The 19415-nt window shown below is 38.7% G+C and overlaps 1 protein-coding gene across 2 annotated transcripts in view; it reads right to left on the bottom strand.

Annotated features, from left to right (window-relative positions):
* Nucleotides 1–19415, bottom strand: part of atp8a1 (ATPase phospholipid transporting 8A1) — a 360724-nt gene that overhangs the window by 293328 nt on the left and 47981 nt on the right. For both annotated transcript variants that reach the window (XM_043691994.2, XM_043691984.2), the window contains exons 2-4: nucleotides 11352–11466; nucleotides 6982–7081; nucleotides 3796–3894 (exon numbers count right to left, since the gene is read on the bottom strand). In XM_043691994.2, the coding sequence (XP_043547929.1) occupies nucleotides 3796–3894; nucleotides 6982–7081; nucleotides 11352–11466 (314 nt within the window). The remainder of the gene's footprint in view (nucleotides 1–3795; nucleotides 3895–6981; nucleotides 7082–11351; nucleotides 11467–19415) is intronic.

Here is a 19415-nt window from a genome sequence, read left to right on the forward strand (position 1 = left end):
CCAGCCAGTTGGCGAGTATCCAAGTGGCGAGTTCTCCCTGTATACCATGAGATAATAGACAATAGGTGCAGGAGTAGGCCATTCTGCCCTTCGAGCCTGCACCACCATTCATTATGATCATGGCTGATCATCTTCAATCAGTATCCTTATCTCCATAACCCTTGATTCCACTATCCTTGAGAGCTCTATCCAACTCTTTCTTAAACAAATCCAGAGACTGGACCTCCACTGCCTTCTGGGGCAGAGCATTCCACACACCCAGATCTAATCTTGCTAACCAGTCTACCATGAAGAAACTTATTGAAAGCCATGCTTAAGTTCATATAGATCACATCCACAGCTCTGCCCTCATCAGTCCTCTTCATAACTTCCCAAAAAAATCAATTTCGTGACACATGATTTTCCACACACGTCATTTTGACTATCCCTAATCAGTCCTTGCCTTTCCAAATACATGTAAATCCTGTCCTTCAGGATTTCCTTGAACAACCCCCCCCACAACCAATGTCAGGCTCACTGGTCTATAGTTGCCTGGCTTTTCCTTACCACCTTTCTTAAATAGTAGCACTACGTTAGCCACCCTTCAGTCTTCCAGTACCTTACCCAACTATCAATGATCCAAATATCTCAGCAAGGGGCTTAGCAGTCACTTCCCTAGCTTCCCACAGGGTTCGAGGGTACACCTGATCATGTCCTGGGGACATCCAGCACCATCTCTTCTGTAATATGGACATTTTTCAAGATGTCGCCATCTACTTCCCCACATTCTGTATCTCCCATGTTCTTCTCCACAGAGAACACTGATACAAAATACTAATTTAGTATCTCTCCCATCTCCTGTGGTTCTACACATGGGCTGCCTTACTAATCTTTGAGCACCCCCATTCTCTCTCTAGATACCCTTTTGTTCTTAATGCATTTATACAATCCCTTTGGATTCTCCTTAACCCTATTTGCGAAAGCTATGTCCCCTTTTGCCTTCCTGATTTTCCTCAAGTATACTCATACTGCCTTTATACTCTAAGGATTCACTCCATCTATGCTATCTATAGCTGACACATACTTCCTTCTTTTTCTTAACCAAAGCCTCAATCTCTCTAGTCATCCAGCATTCCCTACTCCTACCAGCCTTGCCTCTCACCTTAACAACAACATACTGTCTCTGGACTCTCATTATTTCACTTTCGAAGGCTTCCCACTTTCCAGCCATCCATTTACCTGCTAACATCTGCCCCAATCAACTTTTGAAAGTTCTTTCCTGATACCGTCAAAATTGGACTTCTTTTAACTTTGAACTTCAACTTTTAAATCCAGTCTATTCTTTTCCATCATTATTTTAAAACTAAGGAAATTACGGTCACTGACCCCAAAGTACACCCTCCTGACACCTCAGTCACCTGCCCTGCCTTATTTCCCACGAATAAGTCAATTTTTGCACCTTCTCTAGTAGGAACATTCGCATACTGAGTCAGAAAATTTTCTTGTACACACTTAACTAATTCCTCTCTATCTAAACCCTTAACACTATTGCAATATCAGTCTATAGTTGGAAAGTTAAAATCCCCTATCACATCCACCTGTTCATCTTGTACAGATCATTCTACCCCAGAAAAGAATCCAATGATCCAAAAATGTGAACCCTTCATCCCTGCACCAGCTCCTCAGCCACACGTTCATCTGCTCTATTCTCCTATTCCTACCCTCACTAGCTTGAAGCACACTGAGTAACCTAGATATTACTACCCTCAAGGACCTCGTTTTAAAATTCCTGCCTAACTTTCTATTTTGTCCCCTTCAGAATCTCATCCTTTTGACTTCTTATGTCGTTAGCTCCAATGTGTACAACTGCCTCCTGCTGGTTCCTCTCCCCTTTCAAAACACTCTGCACCCACTTCATGATATCCTAGATTCTGTCTCCAGGGAGGCAACATTCCATTCTGATTTCTCGCTACCGGCCACAGAAACATCTGTGTGTACCTCTAATTATATATTATAGACTATCACAATCAGTCAGTCACTTGGAACCTGACGTACCCCTCGTGACATTGAACCATTTTCAGTACCAGAAACCAGGTTATCTGTGCTACGGTCCCCTGACAGTCCACCACCCCTACATTTTCCAAAACAGTATATTTCTTTGAGATGAGTACAGCCACAGGAGACTCCTGTATTACCTGCCTTCCCCTCCTACCTTTCCTGGAGTTCATCCATTTACCTAGCTGTATCTGCGGCTTTCCTTCCTTCCTATACCTGCCATCCATCAAATCCCCAGCTCCTGTAAATTCCTTATTGCCTTCAACTGTCGCTCCAACTGATCCATGTGATCTGAGAGGATTCGCAACCAAAGGCGCTTCCTGTTGTCATAATTAATCAGTAAAATGGAAACTCTTCCTAAACTTCCACATCCAACAGGAAGAGCACATCACTCTACTAAAGGCCATCTTTGGTCCTTCACAATCTGCAGACCCAGAAAATAGCAATGTCTTATTACTCTTAAAAAAAAAACACTGCTCCAGTCTAAGTCAGTACTTATTGTTGGTATTTTTAAAATTTAATCAAGAGACCGATCTCAACATAACATGTAATCAAAAAGATTCCACTCTACTCACTACGGTAGATTTACAGCAAGGTTATACTTAAAAACTATGCACAGACCTGCTCCTGTGCTGTGAGTTCTCCCACACAGGTTCCTCCAAGGTTAGCTGTGAATTTCTCTGTTTGTTCATTTTTCCTGGACACACACTGACGTCGAGAGATACTTAAACTCAAACAGCAAACTCAGACAGCTGTGCAGGTTTCTTTCTCTGACCATGTAGTCATTGCCTTTGTCTGTCTTCCTCCTTTTTAAAGTGCTGCTGTTTTGATATTTTGTCTCCCCAAAGTTCCAAAACAATGCAACAGCATATAAAACAGTAATTGTTGCTCTTGGAATTCTAGGAAATCACCCCCAACACCCCCAACTCAAAAAAAAGGAACAGCTCTTACAATGTTTATCTCGTCCTCCATCTTTGATTAGTTAGAATGCTGTCCTAACATTTCACAGTTGGTGCTCAAGAATATTGTACTTTGTATTATTTACACCTAGAATGTTCTGATGTCTTCCACGATGCCTCCAGCTGAATGGAAGCTAGGAAGAGAAGCAGCCCATCATCAAATCCAGATAAGGCCAATCCCCCAAGTTCTGAAATGATTGGAGACATACAAATTGATTTAAAAAAAAAGTAAGCAGAGGTACCTGCTCTCCTGACTGGTTCCACCTTCCACTGCTACGCAACATACTTCATGCAGTCATTGCACTTATTTTCCAACATTGCATGATAACGATGCTTGATCGGGTCATTGGGTTTATTTCCCAACATTTCCATATACTTTGAAATGAATTTGTTTAGCAGGTGCTGAAGCAGCCTTCCATCCTTGAGATGGTTCATGCTTTGATGGTCACTTCTGTATTAAACTTGACCTGGCATAGCTCAGGAATCACACTGTGGCATGGCAGTTTCTGCTGTACTTGCTGCGGTTACAGGCAGTGGTTTAGGAAGGATTCATTGGCCTCTGTTTTATTGGAGTCTGTTTCTCAGCCCAGCTGAATTCGCAGCTTCTCCTCACCATTACTTCACAACTTAACAATCCAGGATCATACTAACTCAGTAGCTTAGGTCATTCCAATTAAACATTTTAACAAGACTCTTCTTCCTCAATATTAACTATCTCCAACCAAAGTCTCTTTTCTGAACAAATTCCAAACATACAGAAAAATAACTGCTTTAAGATTATATTAAATGGGTGATTGCTTACAATATCTTCTATGATTTCTTTAATGGCAGCCACAAGAAGAATGAATAACAGCGGAACCAGTGTCGTGTAGCGGCCAGTTGGAGAAACATCAGGGATTTGCTAAACAAGAGAGGAAGACAGGATATAAATATACAAAATACCATCCTGCTAAATGTTACAGTTGTTTCTATTTGTACACGTAATGTTACAAAACACTGGGCCTGGACATTTAGTTTACTTTACATTCAGGGATTAACTCCAGAAATCAGGCACAGTAGAGGCATCAAGAGTGGTGAGACAGAGCTGGGCACTTTCAATCCATATGGATAAACAGATCTTGTGTTTTTGAATAACGCCAACACACAGCAACACTTAGAAAAAGTACAGATTGAGACAAGGAGAGGTCTGTGGTGATGATCAGAGGGAATGATGTAAGAGTTGGGGGATGGTGAGGTGGATATGGCAGCTTGGTGTAATTGTAGGAAGTTGTTAAACACTGGGGCCTCAATTTTCCAATGACTAGACAGTAATTTTTCCAGCAGGAACAGTTCATAGGGATCCTGCAAAATTGCCATCACAGCAAACTCTGTAGAAATTGTATGGGAAATTGAAGATTCCGTAGGACAATTCCTCTGTACCTGGAACTCGTGAGTTTCCATTTAAATTGGAAATTTCAGATGGTTCCAAAAACATTAAGTAAAATATTTACTCTGAAAGTTATAACATCCACAGTGCAACTCCTGAATACCAATTTAACAGACCCATCTTTTTTACTTCAGATGTCTATCCCCCACCTCCCACCCCAACTACACCTCCCCCAGACTGATTATATAGCCATCCTCTCCCCAAATCCCCTGGACCTGACACCCCCACTCTGCTTCACACGTGAACCTAAACCCTGATAACCTCATCTCCTACCATGGAGTCGAAACTCCAATATATTCCCTTCTACCTGGACTGGAAGGACATGGACATGTGTGCACACAGTTCCGCAGGACCTAATGTCTCCCACCCACCTTAAAAACTGCATTACTGCATTACTTAATTGGCTCTTAGATCCTACCAACTAGCACCTAACCCCCTTCCAATTGGTAACCTACTCACTTGGTCCCACAGCATTATATCCCTCAGAATCCTCTTCCCTCCCAGCTGGTATCCAGGCACCCACCTGCCACCCAATCCTCCAAGAATCCAAACATCACAATTACCAAGCACTTACCTTTTTGACAGAAGGTGTCAAAGCAGCTGTCTACATCTTTAAATATCAGATTGTGAAAATAGGCATGGTTTGCCTTCTTCTGACAGCTCTATACTACCAAAGAACTGTCAGAATAGAAACACAGTTCCCTATTTCTGAAGGAGTGCTAATCAGAATTTCCTTTCAATAGTGCTATCTCCCTATTTCACAAAAAAAAGGATGGAATGGCATCTTCCTGAGTTTGTAAATCTTCAGAATACTTGGCAAAATGATGGAACCCTGTAACAGCAACTCCACTCAGCTGACAACATTGGACAAACATAGGAGGAGAATTGTGCTGTCAACTGCAATAAAGACTGCAGATGGAGTAAGAAGAATGAGGAGGGAGATTACAGCAAGAAGGTCATTTGGAACCATGAAAAGGGCTCTTTCAGTTCTTTGGCAGGACGGAAACCTAATTAGAGGGGTTCACAAATGGAATCACAGAGGTGAGCATGGATTTTATTTTAAGAGGCAATCACGTGTTCAAGTACTTAAGGTGACAAAGGGACTGGATTTGGGAAGAAGAAAGGTTGCATTCCTATTTCTTTTTAAGAGAACTGGGTGACACTGACAAATTGAAAAGAAGGGCACTGTACCCCAACAAAAGGAACCATTAACAATATCACTCAGTTATCCAGGAAAAGAAGGAATTTTCAAATAATGTGAAGTAGGGGAACCTCACAAACCATGTATAACTTATTTATAGTTGTACCAAAATGGAAGTACGCCATTGCTCACCTTGGAAAGTAACACTGAATTGTTCATGTCCAACTGGTCATGACAGACAGATGCAAGTGTTGGTTAACACCTCATCCAAAAGATGACATCTCTGATAATGTGGCACTGTGTTACCACTAAATGGGAATATTAGCCTAAGATGTGCTTACAGGAGCCAAATGCCCACTATCAAAAAGGAGGAAAATAATTGTATTTATTTTAAAAAATTAATGTGTTTTTGAGTTTATATATATTTAGTTCTAATTTTAGTTTATGAATTGAGTTGTACTCTTGATGTTATCAAATTATTATTAGTAGTAAATTATTAATGTTATGTTTAAACATTCAAAATTGGGGAGTAAAATCTAAATTATAAGCTTACAAATTATGTCTGGTGTTAGTGGAACTTCAGTTTACTGATTTATTAGTTTGCTATTGCTGCTGTTGTATATTTGGAAACTGGCACTGACTTTAAATGTTATGACAGAGTAAGCAGCTCTATTTCTTCAATACTTCATCATATGTTGAGGATTTCACTTCCATTAAAATTACTTCTAGAGAGCTAATTATTATATAGACAAATTCAACAGGCATTTTGATGGTTTCCACATTGCAGACAAAAGATAACTTGCATACTTCATGGTCATAACCCCCCTTAACTTCTGGTTGGAGTGATATGTAGCAATACTTACTAACAGCATCAATTCATTGGATAAATAATTCCTCTTCCAATCTCAATTACCTTACATTTATATGTATCGAGACACATCAGCCTTTCTCTTGTCTGTTTCTTTAATTTATCAGTGTCACTCTGAATGATTTACGTTTGCACATGCTGGATCTATGTTATATTATGAACAATTACATAAATTCTTTATTTTCATATATTCTTGTCATCTAGCAGTTGAAGTGCTTAAGCACAATGCCAACAACAAATTCAAATTATTTGGCTACCTACTGTTCTCAAGTATTAGTTTCAGGCTACATATTAGAAGAATTAAGAGGAAAAGAAAAAAAGCACACCTCTGTTCTGGAAAAGGATAACAATATAAGACATACTACATCCAGTCAACAAAATCACAAATCAGGAAAACACCATTGCTTCAGTTTAAATTTTTGAATGCAAGTGTGTGGGGAAGGTGAAGAGCGAGGATTTTATCTAGAATGTTTGACTGAAAAACATATTTTTCATTGAATCAAAAAGTGGGAAAAAATATTTTGATTTATGCATGATCATTATGCAAGCTTACCTGGAGAAGGGCTATGAAAAGGAAAAACGAGTTGGCTGCTCTCCTGAACTGAGAATATAAGAATCTTGGTAAGAATGTAAGTGGATTGTATTTTGCAGTGCTAAAAAGAAACAAGACAGAACAAATTAATTCACAGATTTTAGGCCAACATCTACTAAATAGAATGAATTTAGATGGCATGTATATATATATAGATAGATAGATATGTTATATACATATATTTTCATAGGGGAACATTTGTGTCATCATAAACTTTATTTGCATACAAATGCAACTGGACATACCAGTTATCAAACCATGTATTTGTAGGAGTATGTAAATATATGAGCTACAAGAGGATAGAGAATAAGCAAATATTATTTTACTGCTATTTTCAATGGGAGAATTTAATCAATCTGCAAGTCACTTCAGTCAATAATAGTCAAGCTTCAGCTCATAATCTGATGAGTCATAAAGCACAGTGCACTAATCCAAACTCTTAATAATTCATTAACTATACCTGCTCTATGGAATATTTTGCACACTTCATTATGCAGTGTGTATCTGAACACATTAAATTCAAATTGTTCTCATCAACGGTTCACACGATTATTTGAGCAGGAACTTGGCATTGTAAACACATTGCTGCTATTTCACAATTATTATTACTGAAATTAGACAATATTACAACAGGTACAACATTTTATTTTGAGGTTTCTGCCAGATGGTAGTCAACTCCTTTAGATCTGGTTAGGTTGCAAATTCTAACAAGTGATACTAGATTAAACAGAGGATAAGACCTGCTCCATGATGAATTGGTCTGATCCAAGCTCTTGCAGTCCTGTCATATGCAGTCATGAAAGGCAGTGATCGATTAAATGACTCAATGAAATATAAGCCTTCCAAATATCCTCATTCTCATTGATGAGGGAACCCAGCACTGTAGTGTGAAAGATCATATTGAAGCATCTGCAAGTTTATGGGGTAATTTAGCATGGCCAATCTACCTAACCTGCATGTCTTTGAATTGTGGGAGGAAACCCAAGTGCTCGGAGGAATCCCACACAGACATGGGGATAACATGCAAACTTCACATAGACACCGTCACCTGAGAGTAGAATTGAACATGCGTCCCTGACACTGAGACACTCTACCACCCATAATGTGGTCTTCTCTACACTGGGGAGACAAAATGCAGACTGGGTGACCACTTTACAGAGCACTACATTTGGTCTGTTAAAAAAATAACCCCAAGCTTCCAGTTGCCTGCCCCTCCAACATATCGCCCCGTTCTTGTCTCAGGCTTGCTGCAGTGCTCAGCGAGGCACAGCACCAGCTGGAAAAACAGCACTTCATTTTCTGCTTGGGGACTATGCAGCCTTCAGAACTCAATATCAATTTCAATAATTTTAGGGCCTTAACACCTCCTTTTATCTCCTGCTCTTCGGATGCTACCTGACCAGCTGTGCTTTTCCAGCACCTGCACTCCTCACTTTCTCCTTGTTGATCATTCACTCCTTTCCTTGCCCATCTCTTCTCATCAGTGTCAATACCGCCTTTCCTTGTCATATAAATACTGTGGCTATGAGAGCAGGTAGGAATTTAAGAATTCTGCAGTGACTCCTCAAAGCACAAATCAGATTGTGTGATGGAATACTCTCCATTTGCCTGGATGGGTGTAATTCTAACAACACTCAAAAAACTTGACAGAGCTCAGCACAGAGCAGCCAGTTTGATTGACACCCCATCTAGCACCTTTAATATTCACTCCATTCATCACTGATGCATGGTGGCAACAGTCCATATTATTTACAAGATATGCTGTAATAACTCCACTTCCAAGCCTGCAAGCTCTAATATCTAAATGGACAAGGTAGCAAATACATGAAAACACCAACATCTACAAGCCCCATATCATCCCAACCTGAACTATATAGTCAAAATTTCATTGTCAAAAAAATAATGCTCACATCCCAAGAATGAATTTAAAAAGTAGCCCAGCTAGACTGCTGAACTTCTTTTCTCCCAGAGGAGGTAGTGAAATAGATACTTCTCCACCTAGTACTGAATTAATTGTTTACTCTTATTAGATTAGATTAGATTACTTACAGTGTGGAAACAGGCCTTTCGGCCCAACAAGTCCACACCGCCCCGCCGAAGTGCAACCCACCCATACCCCTACATTTACCCCTTACCTAACACTACGGGCTATTTAGCATGGCCAATTCACCTGACCTGCACATCTTTGGACTATAACTGCTGGTGGATATTGTGAATCCCATGAACAGTTTTAATCTTATTGCATATCAAAAATAGCAACTAGTGTTGCAAGTTTCCCAAATTAAACATCAATGATAATGTGATTTCTTAATTTGTAAAAAAAATTACTGTTGATTACTACTAACACAGAAAAGACCTGCATTTATAGTTCTTCCAAAAAGTTAAAAGTCACCTTGAATTCATCTAAACTGTCATGTGGTGAAGCAATAAACTGTGACCAGTACTATAGGCAGCTTCTTTCTTTAAAATTGCACAGTGAAAAGGAAAAGGCAAAAAACAATATGTATCCCCTGCAAATTGATAACAGTAGTGCTGCAAATTTAAGCAAATAAATGACAGACATATAGAATTACTTTGAATGAATAACAACAATAGGGGAAAGGTTCACACACCAGATCTACCAAGGGAAATATTAATCATTGAGGCAGGAACTGAACAAAGTAATTGTGAGCAGATAAAGTAATGAAGGAATCAATGGCAAGGAGCGAAATCCCCAGGTTCAGATTGTTCTCATCCCAATTTAAAAGAAGTAGGTGTGAATACTTTCTGACCTACATTGTCTTCCAAATTTCTCTCTCAGGATGATTATTTTAGATTGGAAAATTACATGCCACTATTAAGAAAGGGAAGTAGGGGAAAACCAGAATTTAAAAAAAAATTCGCAGGATGTGGACTTTGCTGGTGAGGCCAGAATTTATTGGCTATCCTTAACTACCCCTGATGTAGTGAGCTGTTTTTTGAAGTGCTGCAGTCAATTTCGTGAAAACAATGCTGTTTTAGAAAGGAATTCCAGGATTTTGACTGAGGGACACGAATTTAGCTTGAAGTCAGGGTGGTGTGTGGCTTGAAACAGAACTTGCAGGTGGTGGTGCTGTCATGTACCAGCTGCCCTTGCTGCCATTAGGTCAGGTCTTTCTTGCAGCTTTTTATTAAGTTCAAATTTGACCATCTGTGATGGTGGGATTTGAACCCATTTTCCCAGTAAAATATGGTCCTTATTACCACTACACTCCCCCCTCCTCTTGGGCAAAGAAATGTCTATAGATCTTACTGACTAAATCCCTTCTAGAACTTCATACAAAGTCTCTTATAAGAGACTGTTACCTATTGTTTCAGCTTAAGGAACTGAAAACAAACTCCTGACCTGTTAGAGTATTTAGCCAGACGACACGAGATAGGGGAAAATACTTCAATTGGTAGAATGCAATGAGTAGTGTACCAAAATAGTCTGTGTTGTGGTCTTAAATATTCAGGGTATGTGTGAATACCATAGATGATGGGATAGAGAATTACATATTACAAATGACCCAGAGCAGCATTTTAAGCAGTGTAGATTAAAGTGTATAATTCAAGATCAAAAGTAATAGATAGAAAATGGGTGTAACTGGGGGAAACTGAGATTCTAATACAGAGAAGAGCAAGGGCGTTCCTAATGGGTACTAAAGGGTACTTTCTAAATAGTGAAAAATAATACATAGTAGAAAGATAGCAACTGAGAAACAAGAGAACCTTTGAGGGGGAGTAGCACTAATTGACTAGTCCTACTAAATATGGTCAGCTAGTTTCGATCTCCACTACATTTTCTTTAAAAATAAATTCACGCATCCAATTTCTCCCTCAATAATTTCATTTACTATATTATGAATTGATTAGTTATTAAAAACTTTGATAGATCTCGGTGACGATTCTCATGCCCAAAAATTTGATGTTAAAGTTTGTGCCATTTTCCTGGAGTTATATGACAAAGTTATGTCAGACAAATGGGATTGTTCACAGAAATTCTCAATTTCATTTTTCCACTTCTCAATGAGTGAGAAAAGGCATTAAACGTATTTTCAACATTGCACTATGCTTCAACTCATATATAGACCATCATTAACTTGTGGGAAATATATTGGGACAGGTTTTCACTTGTATTAATTATTTATAAACAACATTAGTAGCTAACTGTGGACATGGAAATCTTTACCTAGATGGGATAATGCAATCAATGTGACACTTGACATAATACACCACAAGAAGAACAAATGTATGTTCAGATGCAGTCTAAATAGGAGAAAATCAAAAAGTTAGAGACTTGCAACAAAAAGTTAAATTAAGATTATTCTTACCTGACATGATTGCTACAAAATTTTATAAGCTGAGGTCGATTAATAAATATTATTCTCATATCCTCTTGATCAGCCAGTGAAGTTTTTTCAGAAGCATCCTCAGTTTTCTCATAGCCTATAAGACCAAATCAAGTTTAAATGACAAATTCCTGGATAAAGCAACTAATTTGGAGTTAATTAGCAGTTTCAAAACAAACAAGAAACTGAATCAATTCAGATGGTGACACAAGGACAAAGAGTATAGCAAGGTGGAGAACTACGTCATCATTCCCCAAAAATGCTTCACAGGTAGTATAGAAAGAAGTCCACAAAATTAAAATGGGACTCTTGATAGAATAGGTTCTCAAGTCGAATAACCTTCCACATTCTCAATTTTCATAACATTCTTAAAAAAAATTTTATCACTTGGACATTAGTTCCAAAGTGATAATTAAGTTCCTTTAAGATAGGATACGCTTACCATGAAGGGTCATAAATCTGAAACGTCAACTGTTTCTCTCCATAGATGCCAGTCTAGATGAGAATTCCCAACATCTGTTTTTCATAAGAACCAAAGGAAACGAAACAGAAACTGCTGGAAAATCTCATCTCACCTCACCCTATCTTTTGCTCAGTTCTGAGGAAGGGTCACCAGATAAGAAATGTTAACCCTGATTTCTTTCCACATATGCTGCCAGATCTGCTGAGCTTTTCCAGCAATTTCAGTTCTTGTATCTGTTCTTCTTACTTTAACCAGCATCTGTGATATTTTACTTGCGTGTTAGTAAGCCATTAAGTGTGAACATTGATTTCCAATCATTTAATGTTTCTGATATTTCTGATCATAGAACAGCCGGAAAAGCCATCATAAATTGGCAATGTACTTCTCCTGCTTCTAATTTGAAAATTTAGTTTCAAAGAGAGGTCCATGAAATTCATTATGTCTGTGTTTGTAAAAAATCAAGAGCTAAAATTGAATAACTGGGCAGCATGCAGTTCTAAACTCAAAGAAAATAACAGATAAATATTTGAAATAGAATAAGTAAAATACACTGAATACATTCTAAAGTGAACTTTGTTTCATCAGATATTATTTGTGCCTGAAGCTGCAGATTTCTTTTAAAGGAAAACCTACCATTATGCATACAAAGAATCAAAACCAAAACAAAAGCAAAGCGATAGCTTATATTAAAAAAAATGGAAAGCAGAAAAGTAGTAAAATGTATAATTTCACAGAGCACAATAGCCAAGTATTTACATCTTTAGACTGATCACACCAGTTCCTATTGGTCTTCAAACAAACTAGCCTTTAATTATGTGCTTATCCATAAGACTTTAAAAGGAAAGACCAGAAGTAGACCATTCAGACCATTGGGTCTGTTCTGTCATTCAGTGAGATCAGGAATGGTATGGTACTCCCTATCTCCACTTTCCTGTCTTTTCTCCATAACCCCGGATTCCCTTGCTGATTAAAAATCAGTTTACCTCAGGCTGTAATATACTTAATGATCCAACCTGAAAAGCCCTCTGTGGTAAAGATTTTCCCAGATTCACTACCCTCAGAAAAGAAATTCCTCTTCACCTTTATCTTAAATGTACTATCACTTATTCTGACAATGCTCTCTGGTCCTAGACTTTCCCACAAGGGGAAACACCTTTCCACATATGCTCTGTCAAATTCCCCAAGAATCATGTATGTTTCAATAAAGTTGTCTCTCACTCTTCTAAAATCCGATGAGTACAGGCTCAACCTACTCAACCTGTCCTCCTAAGATGTAGTCCAACTACACCTAGCATCAGACGAGTGAACTTTCTCTGGACAACTAGTAAATCTTTCCTTAGATAAGAGCCTCAAAACTGTTCACAGTATTCTGACAATTGCCTTCAATACATTGTTTTACTATGATAGAAACAAAATACTGTGAGATGCTGTAAATATGAAACAAATAAGGGGAATGTTGGAGAAACTCAGCAGATGTGTCAGTATTTGTGGAGAGAAACAGAAAGTTAACATTTTAACATTTTAACAAGTTAACATTATTGTATTTCACTGTAAAATACAACCAACAATAAATCATTTACTCATTCAACTTTTATACACTATTCCCTTTGAAGTATAGACCAACATTCCATTCATCTCCTCAATACCTCCTGCCAAAGAACAACATTCTCCACACCGTTCAAAATAACTGTGTGTGACATTTTCAATTATAGTTCACTTTGTCAGGACCCTGATTAGGTTGGATAACAGAATTTTTTTGATCTTCTGAAAAGAAAGTAAACCAACTTAAACAGGTGACCCATTGCATCAGAGAAACAAAGTTTTGTTTAGAGCCAAATGACCCAGCTCTAATTTTACACATTTCCTTACAGCACATTTAGGAGTGACACTGATATTTGACCTAAATTCGTCTGTCTCTTAGGAGAAACTTTTCTTAGTTTTACCATTGTTTTACAAAGTACTTATTTCCATTTATAGATCGTGTTCATTTGAACCACATACTCTTTAATCATTAACACAAAAACGTTTCAGATCCCCATAAAATCTTCATACGTCTAATTTAATTACCATTATTTCTATCATGGGAATGTCTTCCTTCTGTGTTTGACAGACTATCCTTTTCAGAATGATTTAACAATTATGGCTTGAAACCCTAATGTAAAGTGTTTTGCAGCTACGTTATCAAGAAATAAGTAGGGAGAGAAAGAGAATCAGTCCATTACTCCCACTTCTTACTTACCAAAATATCATTATTGGTTCTATCGAGAGTTTTACACATTTAACTTTAAAATTTTGGGCCATTTACACCCAACCCCAACTCCTTAAAAATAATTAAGTCAGAGCTAAATTCTGCCCTTATGCCTTATTACTCAGTCCTTGCTGTCTGCTGCACTACCCACTTTGATACATTTAACAATTCTGTTCATAATTATATTTAAGTGTTGAATAAATTCCAACACACTCATCTGTCTTTTTTGATCAAGTAAGGATTTACTAAGTTACACAACAGCGTAAGCTTGAAATAAATACTCATCTTCCTAGAGGTTTTACGATTATTCTGCAATTTTAAAATCAGAGCTATAGTCAAGGAGCCCAGAATCACCTATGATTCAAAGCATTTTAATTGTATGGTATGACAGAACAAAATTAAATCAGTTTCAAATAATAATTTGATGTTATTTTTCTTTTCTATGAACATATAGTGAGGCCAAGATAATGACATTGCTAAAATATAAAAGGCAATGTGAAAGATCAAGACAATTCTTTGATCTCCCTTGTCTTTGACAAATCTGCTCAGTGATTGCATATCTGCAAAATGGATGAAAAACTTAGAGTCAAATTTAATTTAGTTTATGTTAGTATTGCACTGAGAAAAGATGGACATATCAATTCACAGTAGTATCCATTATTGAATCAGCTTTATGTAAACCTGTCTGGAGAGGACAAGACAACAATTTGTTTAGATCTTGCAATATACTATTTGCCTACCCTATTTTAAAGAATTTACTAAGTGAAATGTCACAGGTACGTCATTCCCAATATAAAATGACTAAATCAACAATGAAAATTTAACAGGTTGACTTGCATACCTGTTTAAATTACATTTTAAACCCAAATGTACAACCCAAGCCTGAAAGTCTCTGGATAGTCAGAGATGGAATGTATCCTGGAAAGTGTGCATCAAGGCAGTAGGGAAGTCCTAACACTTTGACCACATAGAAATTGTCCACAAAGTTGAAATTAGCCAGTGTCTGGAATCTTTCAGAAAGTCCGCAACTCCAAATTACAGTCAGACAGTTCATGACAGACTTGCTTGAACAGTTAAACAGTAAATGTTTGGGGAATTAAAACTGGCAAAAACTTCTGGCTATTTAGAAGCTTGACACCCAATCACTTACACTGACATCTGATTCACTCACTGAGCCCGAACCCCTTGTCTGCTCTTGTATAAATAGTATTTATATGGGTAGCCCAGTTTAATTTCTGGTCAATGACAATCCCACACTGTTGATTGTGGGCAATTCAGTGATGGTAATGTCATTGAATTGGTTAAAGAGGCAATAGTTGGATTTTCTCTTGGAGATGGTCATTAGCTCGCATTTGTGTGGCACAAATGTGGAATTCTTAGAAATTCATTAATGGGATGTGGCCATTGCTGTCTAGGTCAGCATTTATTACCCAGAGAACAGTTAAGAGTCAACTACATTGCTGAGAGTAAGGAGTCTTATATAGCCGGATCAGGTAAGGATGGCAGATTTCCTTCCCTAAAGGACATGAGTGAACCAGATGAACTTTTCTGACAACTGACGATAATTCTCTGGTTAATATTAATCCCAGATTTTTATGAATTTAAAATCCACCATCTGCCATGATGGGTCTCAGAATATTATCTGCAACTCTGAATTGATAGTTTAATGATAAACCATTAGGCCATCTCCCCATCCAGATCTTATTAAATTTGGACATGAATAGCTTCAGTATCTGAGGAGTCGTAATGGTGCTGAGCATTGTGCAATCAAAACACCCCCACATTTGAACTTACAAATGAGGGAAAGTCATTGGTGAAGCAGCTGAAGATGTTTGGGCTTCTGATATCTGCCATAATCTGGTCCTCATAATTCTGGATTAGTGGTGCTGGAAGAGCACAGCAGTTCAGGCAGCATCCAAGGAGCAGCGAAATCGACTGTAACTACCTGGTCAGGTCCACGCCCCCCCTACAAGCCACCCTCCCATCCTGGCACCTTCCCCTGCCACCGCAGGAACTGTAAAACCTGCGCCCACACCTCCTCCCTCACCTCTATCCAAGGCCCTAAAGGAGCCTGCACATCCACTAATATCATTTATTGTATCCGTTGCTCCCGATGCGGTCTCCTCTACATTGGGAAGACTGGGCGCCTCCGAGCAGAGCGCTTTAGGGAACATCTCCGGGACACCTGCACCAATCAACCACATTGCCACATGGCCCAACATTTCAACTCCCCCTCCCACTCTGCTGAGGACATGGAGGTCTTGGGCTTCCTTCACCGCCGCTCCCTCACCACCAGACGCCTGGAGGAAGAACGCCTCATCTTCCGCCTTAGAACACTTCAACCCCAGGGCATCAATGTGGACTTCAACAGTTTCCTCATTTCCCCTTCCCCCACCTCACCCTAGTTCTAAACTTCCAACTCAGCACTGTCCCCATGACTTGTCCGGACTTGTCCTACCTGCCTATCTCCTTTTTCACCTATCCACTCCACCCTCTCCTCCCTGACCTATCACCTTCATCCCCTCCCCCACTCACATATTGTACTCTATGCTACTTTCTCCCCACCCCCACCCTCCTCTAGCTTATCTCTCCACGCTTCAGGCTCTCTGCCTTTATTCCTGATGAAGGGCTTTTGCCCGAAACGTCGATTTCGCTGCTCCTTGGATGCTGCCTGAACTGCTGTGCTCTTCTAGCACCACTAATCCAGAATCTGGTTTCCAGCATCTGCAGTCATTGCTTTTACCTGGTCCTCATAATTGTCTAACTTCTGTATAACTGAAATACATGGTGCCTCAACACATTATACAATCGAAGATACTATAAAGATAAATTGGTGACAATTAACTTTAGGAATGCACACTAAATGTTTGGTTGCCATGCTGTAAAATTACTATTTTAATATCATTATAACCTTGCCAATACCTGTTCAGTCTTTCTCCCCTTCTCATTCCACTTCCCCTGGATTAAAATTCATTTCTGATGGCTTTGAGGACATAAGAGTTTCAATTTCATCATACATATGTCGCAATTTGAATTAAATTAATAAACCAGGAATTAAAAGTGTGAAATATTGCCAATTATCTCACAAAAAAAAACACTTGGTTCACTCATATCCTTTCATGAAAGAAAATCTGCCATCCTTAAATGGTTATTCTCCACTCGTTAATTCATGAACATCCACCAACATTTAAGGACAATTAAACAAGTGCAATTAATGCTAGCTCAGCCAGAATCATCCACATCCCACAAATAAATCAAACAAGTTTAACTGGAGGCAGCCATTATTGAATCAACTTTTACCTCCCAAACAGAGGGGGCAGTATAATAAAATGCTACATTGTTGGGGCACACTTAGTATCCCCACTTCTGAGCTACGAGACCCAGGTTCAAACACTATCTGCTCCAGAAATGCATAATATAATAATATAACAGAACGGGGTTGTTAAAAATCTTTTCTAATTAAATTTTATCACAAAATGTGCTATATTTAGTACATATTGAACACAATGTATCATTTGCTTCTCCAGCCAGCAAGACAAAGGAGATGATGACTGCTGTCAAAATTCTTAGTCGAAAGCCATTCGTGTTGATTAACCATTTTGCCAACTAGAAAAAGAGAGTTTGCACATGGAATTCAATCAACTGAAAAATGAATAACATTGCCCTGGCAATGCAGCTGGCAGATTGGGAGGGCATATTTACTTTCTGTTCACGTTAATGCAGCTTTAAACAATGCGACCATTGTATCAGCTCAAATTTTGTTTCCATACTAAACTCGCAATGATTAGAATAGTAACTGGAGCTGCAACACTTTATCACCAAGAAACTGTTTTCTGAATTGAAAATACAATCCAAGGTTTTGGTCCACAAGCAGATAATTTTTGTATTGAATCTGAAAACGTGGCTCTTGGTTCAAATATTCCTGTCATGCTCTAGACAAGGATTAAATAATGATCTTGTTCACGTTGTGCTACGTGGAGTAAAAGAAAGTTTCTGTGCTGTTGAGTTCACATCCAGTTAAGATGGCGGCAGAGTAAGACACTCCAGCTGGAGCTCCTCTGCTCACCACCCACTTTTCCTTTCTTTTCCTTTTTCCTGTTGCTGCAGTTTTTCTTCCCTCCACCTCCCCCCCCCCCCCAAACTTTTAAATTCTTAACGTATCCCAACTGGAAGGAATGAAGAATAGAATCCGAGACCAGCTTGACACAGAAGACAAGTCGCGGCTGGATCAGGAGCAGACCGTGTGCAGGCCGAGTCCCCAAAAGCAAGTTGTGACCAGAGCCCAGAGTGGCAACAGAATGAGCGCAAGTCCAGCTGGAAACCAAGTTACAGCTGGAGCTGGTATGGAGCAGCATGAGCTGAGGCCGGCTTGGGAGATGAGTACTGGACAGAGGCCAGTGCAAGGAGGCAGCAAGGCCTTGTGTTCTGAAGCCTGGCAGGGGTGGACCTCAGTGAAAAAGGACTATAACTTGAGCACTTTAATGATACTTTTAATTCTCATTCTGGACTTTTTAAACTCTGTATTCCCATGCTAGTCTAAGTTTTATTTTACTATTTCAATTCTGTAACAACACAACATATCTGTACCTAGCTACCCTGTACCTAAGATGGCATCAAGAGACAACATTACAAACTTTTCACTGCATACACTCCAGTGCATGTGACAATAAAGGCTATTCTATTTAATGCTAAATGGCGAATACATCATTTTTGCTTTTCCCATATCTGATCTACCTTTAAATGAAAAAATATCCTTAGTAATACTTCTAGAGAGAACTGTAGACAATACCAAGATTAACATTCCAAACTTTAATTCTATGCGCTACGCAAAATCTTAACCAGAAGGGATTTATCAAGTTAATTCATCTCTGGAATTATTCGTCAGAGATGAGGATTTTTCTTTTTAAATAGTGGAAATTAGACCAAATGCTGCCAGATGGTGGGTAAGAGTGTTTTAATATTTTTGTACAATTCTAATTTTGTTTGAAATGAGCTTAGTTACCATTGAACTGAATTCTGCAGTTTAAGTTCTGAAGTTCCCAGTCTTAGGAAGCAATCTTACAAAGTGATCACTGGAAAACCAGTTTGAGTTTGTTAAGTAAAGAAGCAGCTTAAATCAGTTCCTCTTTCACTGGGTCAGATAGGCCTTGTGCATTAGAAACATATAAAACCTTGTACTCATTGCCGAATGGTGAAGATGATGGATTTGAAAGCCCCTGGGGTCTCCCTATGCAGGTTCAAACTCTGCAAAATGTGTTTCTCATTTCTCCAGATTCCTCACTTATCGGTTTCTGTGGTGTAGTGGTCTTTTTGTACCACCAGGAAAAACCAGGTT

The sequence above is a fragment of the Chiloscyllium plagiosum genome, unplaced genomic scaffold (assembly GCF_037043375.1).
Source record: "Chiloscyllium plagiosum isolate Xiang-an unplaced genomic scaffold, Cpla_swu_hap1 HiC_scaffold_1, whole genome shotgun sequence".
Taxonomy (NCBI): Eukaryota; Metazoa; Chordata; class Chondrichthyes; order Orectolobiformes; family Hemiscylliidae; genus Chiloscyllium; species Chiloscyllium plagiosum.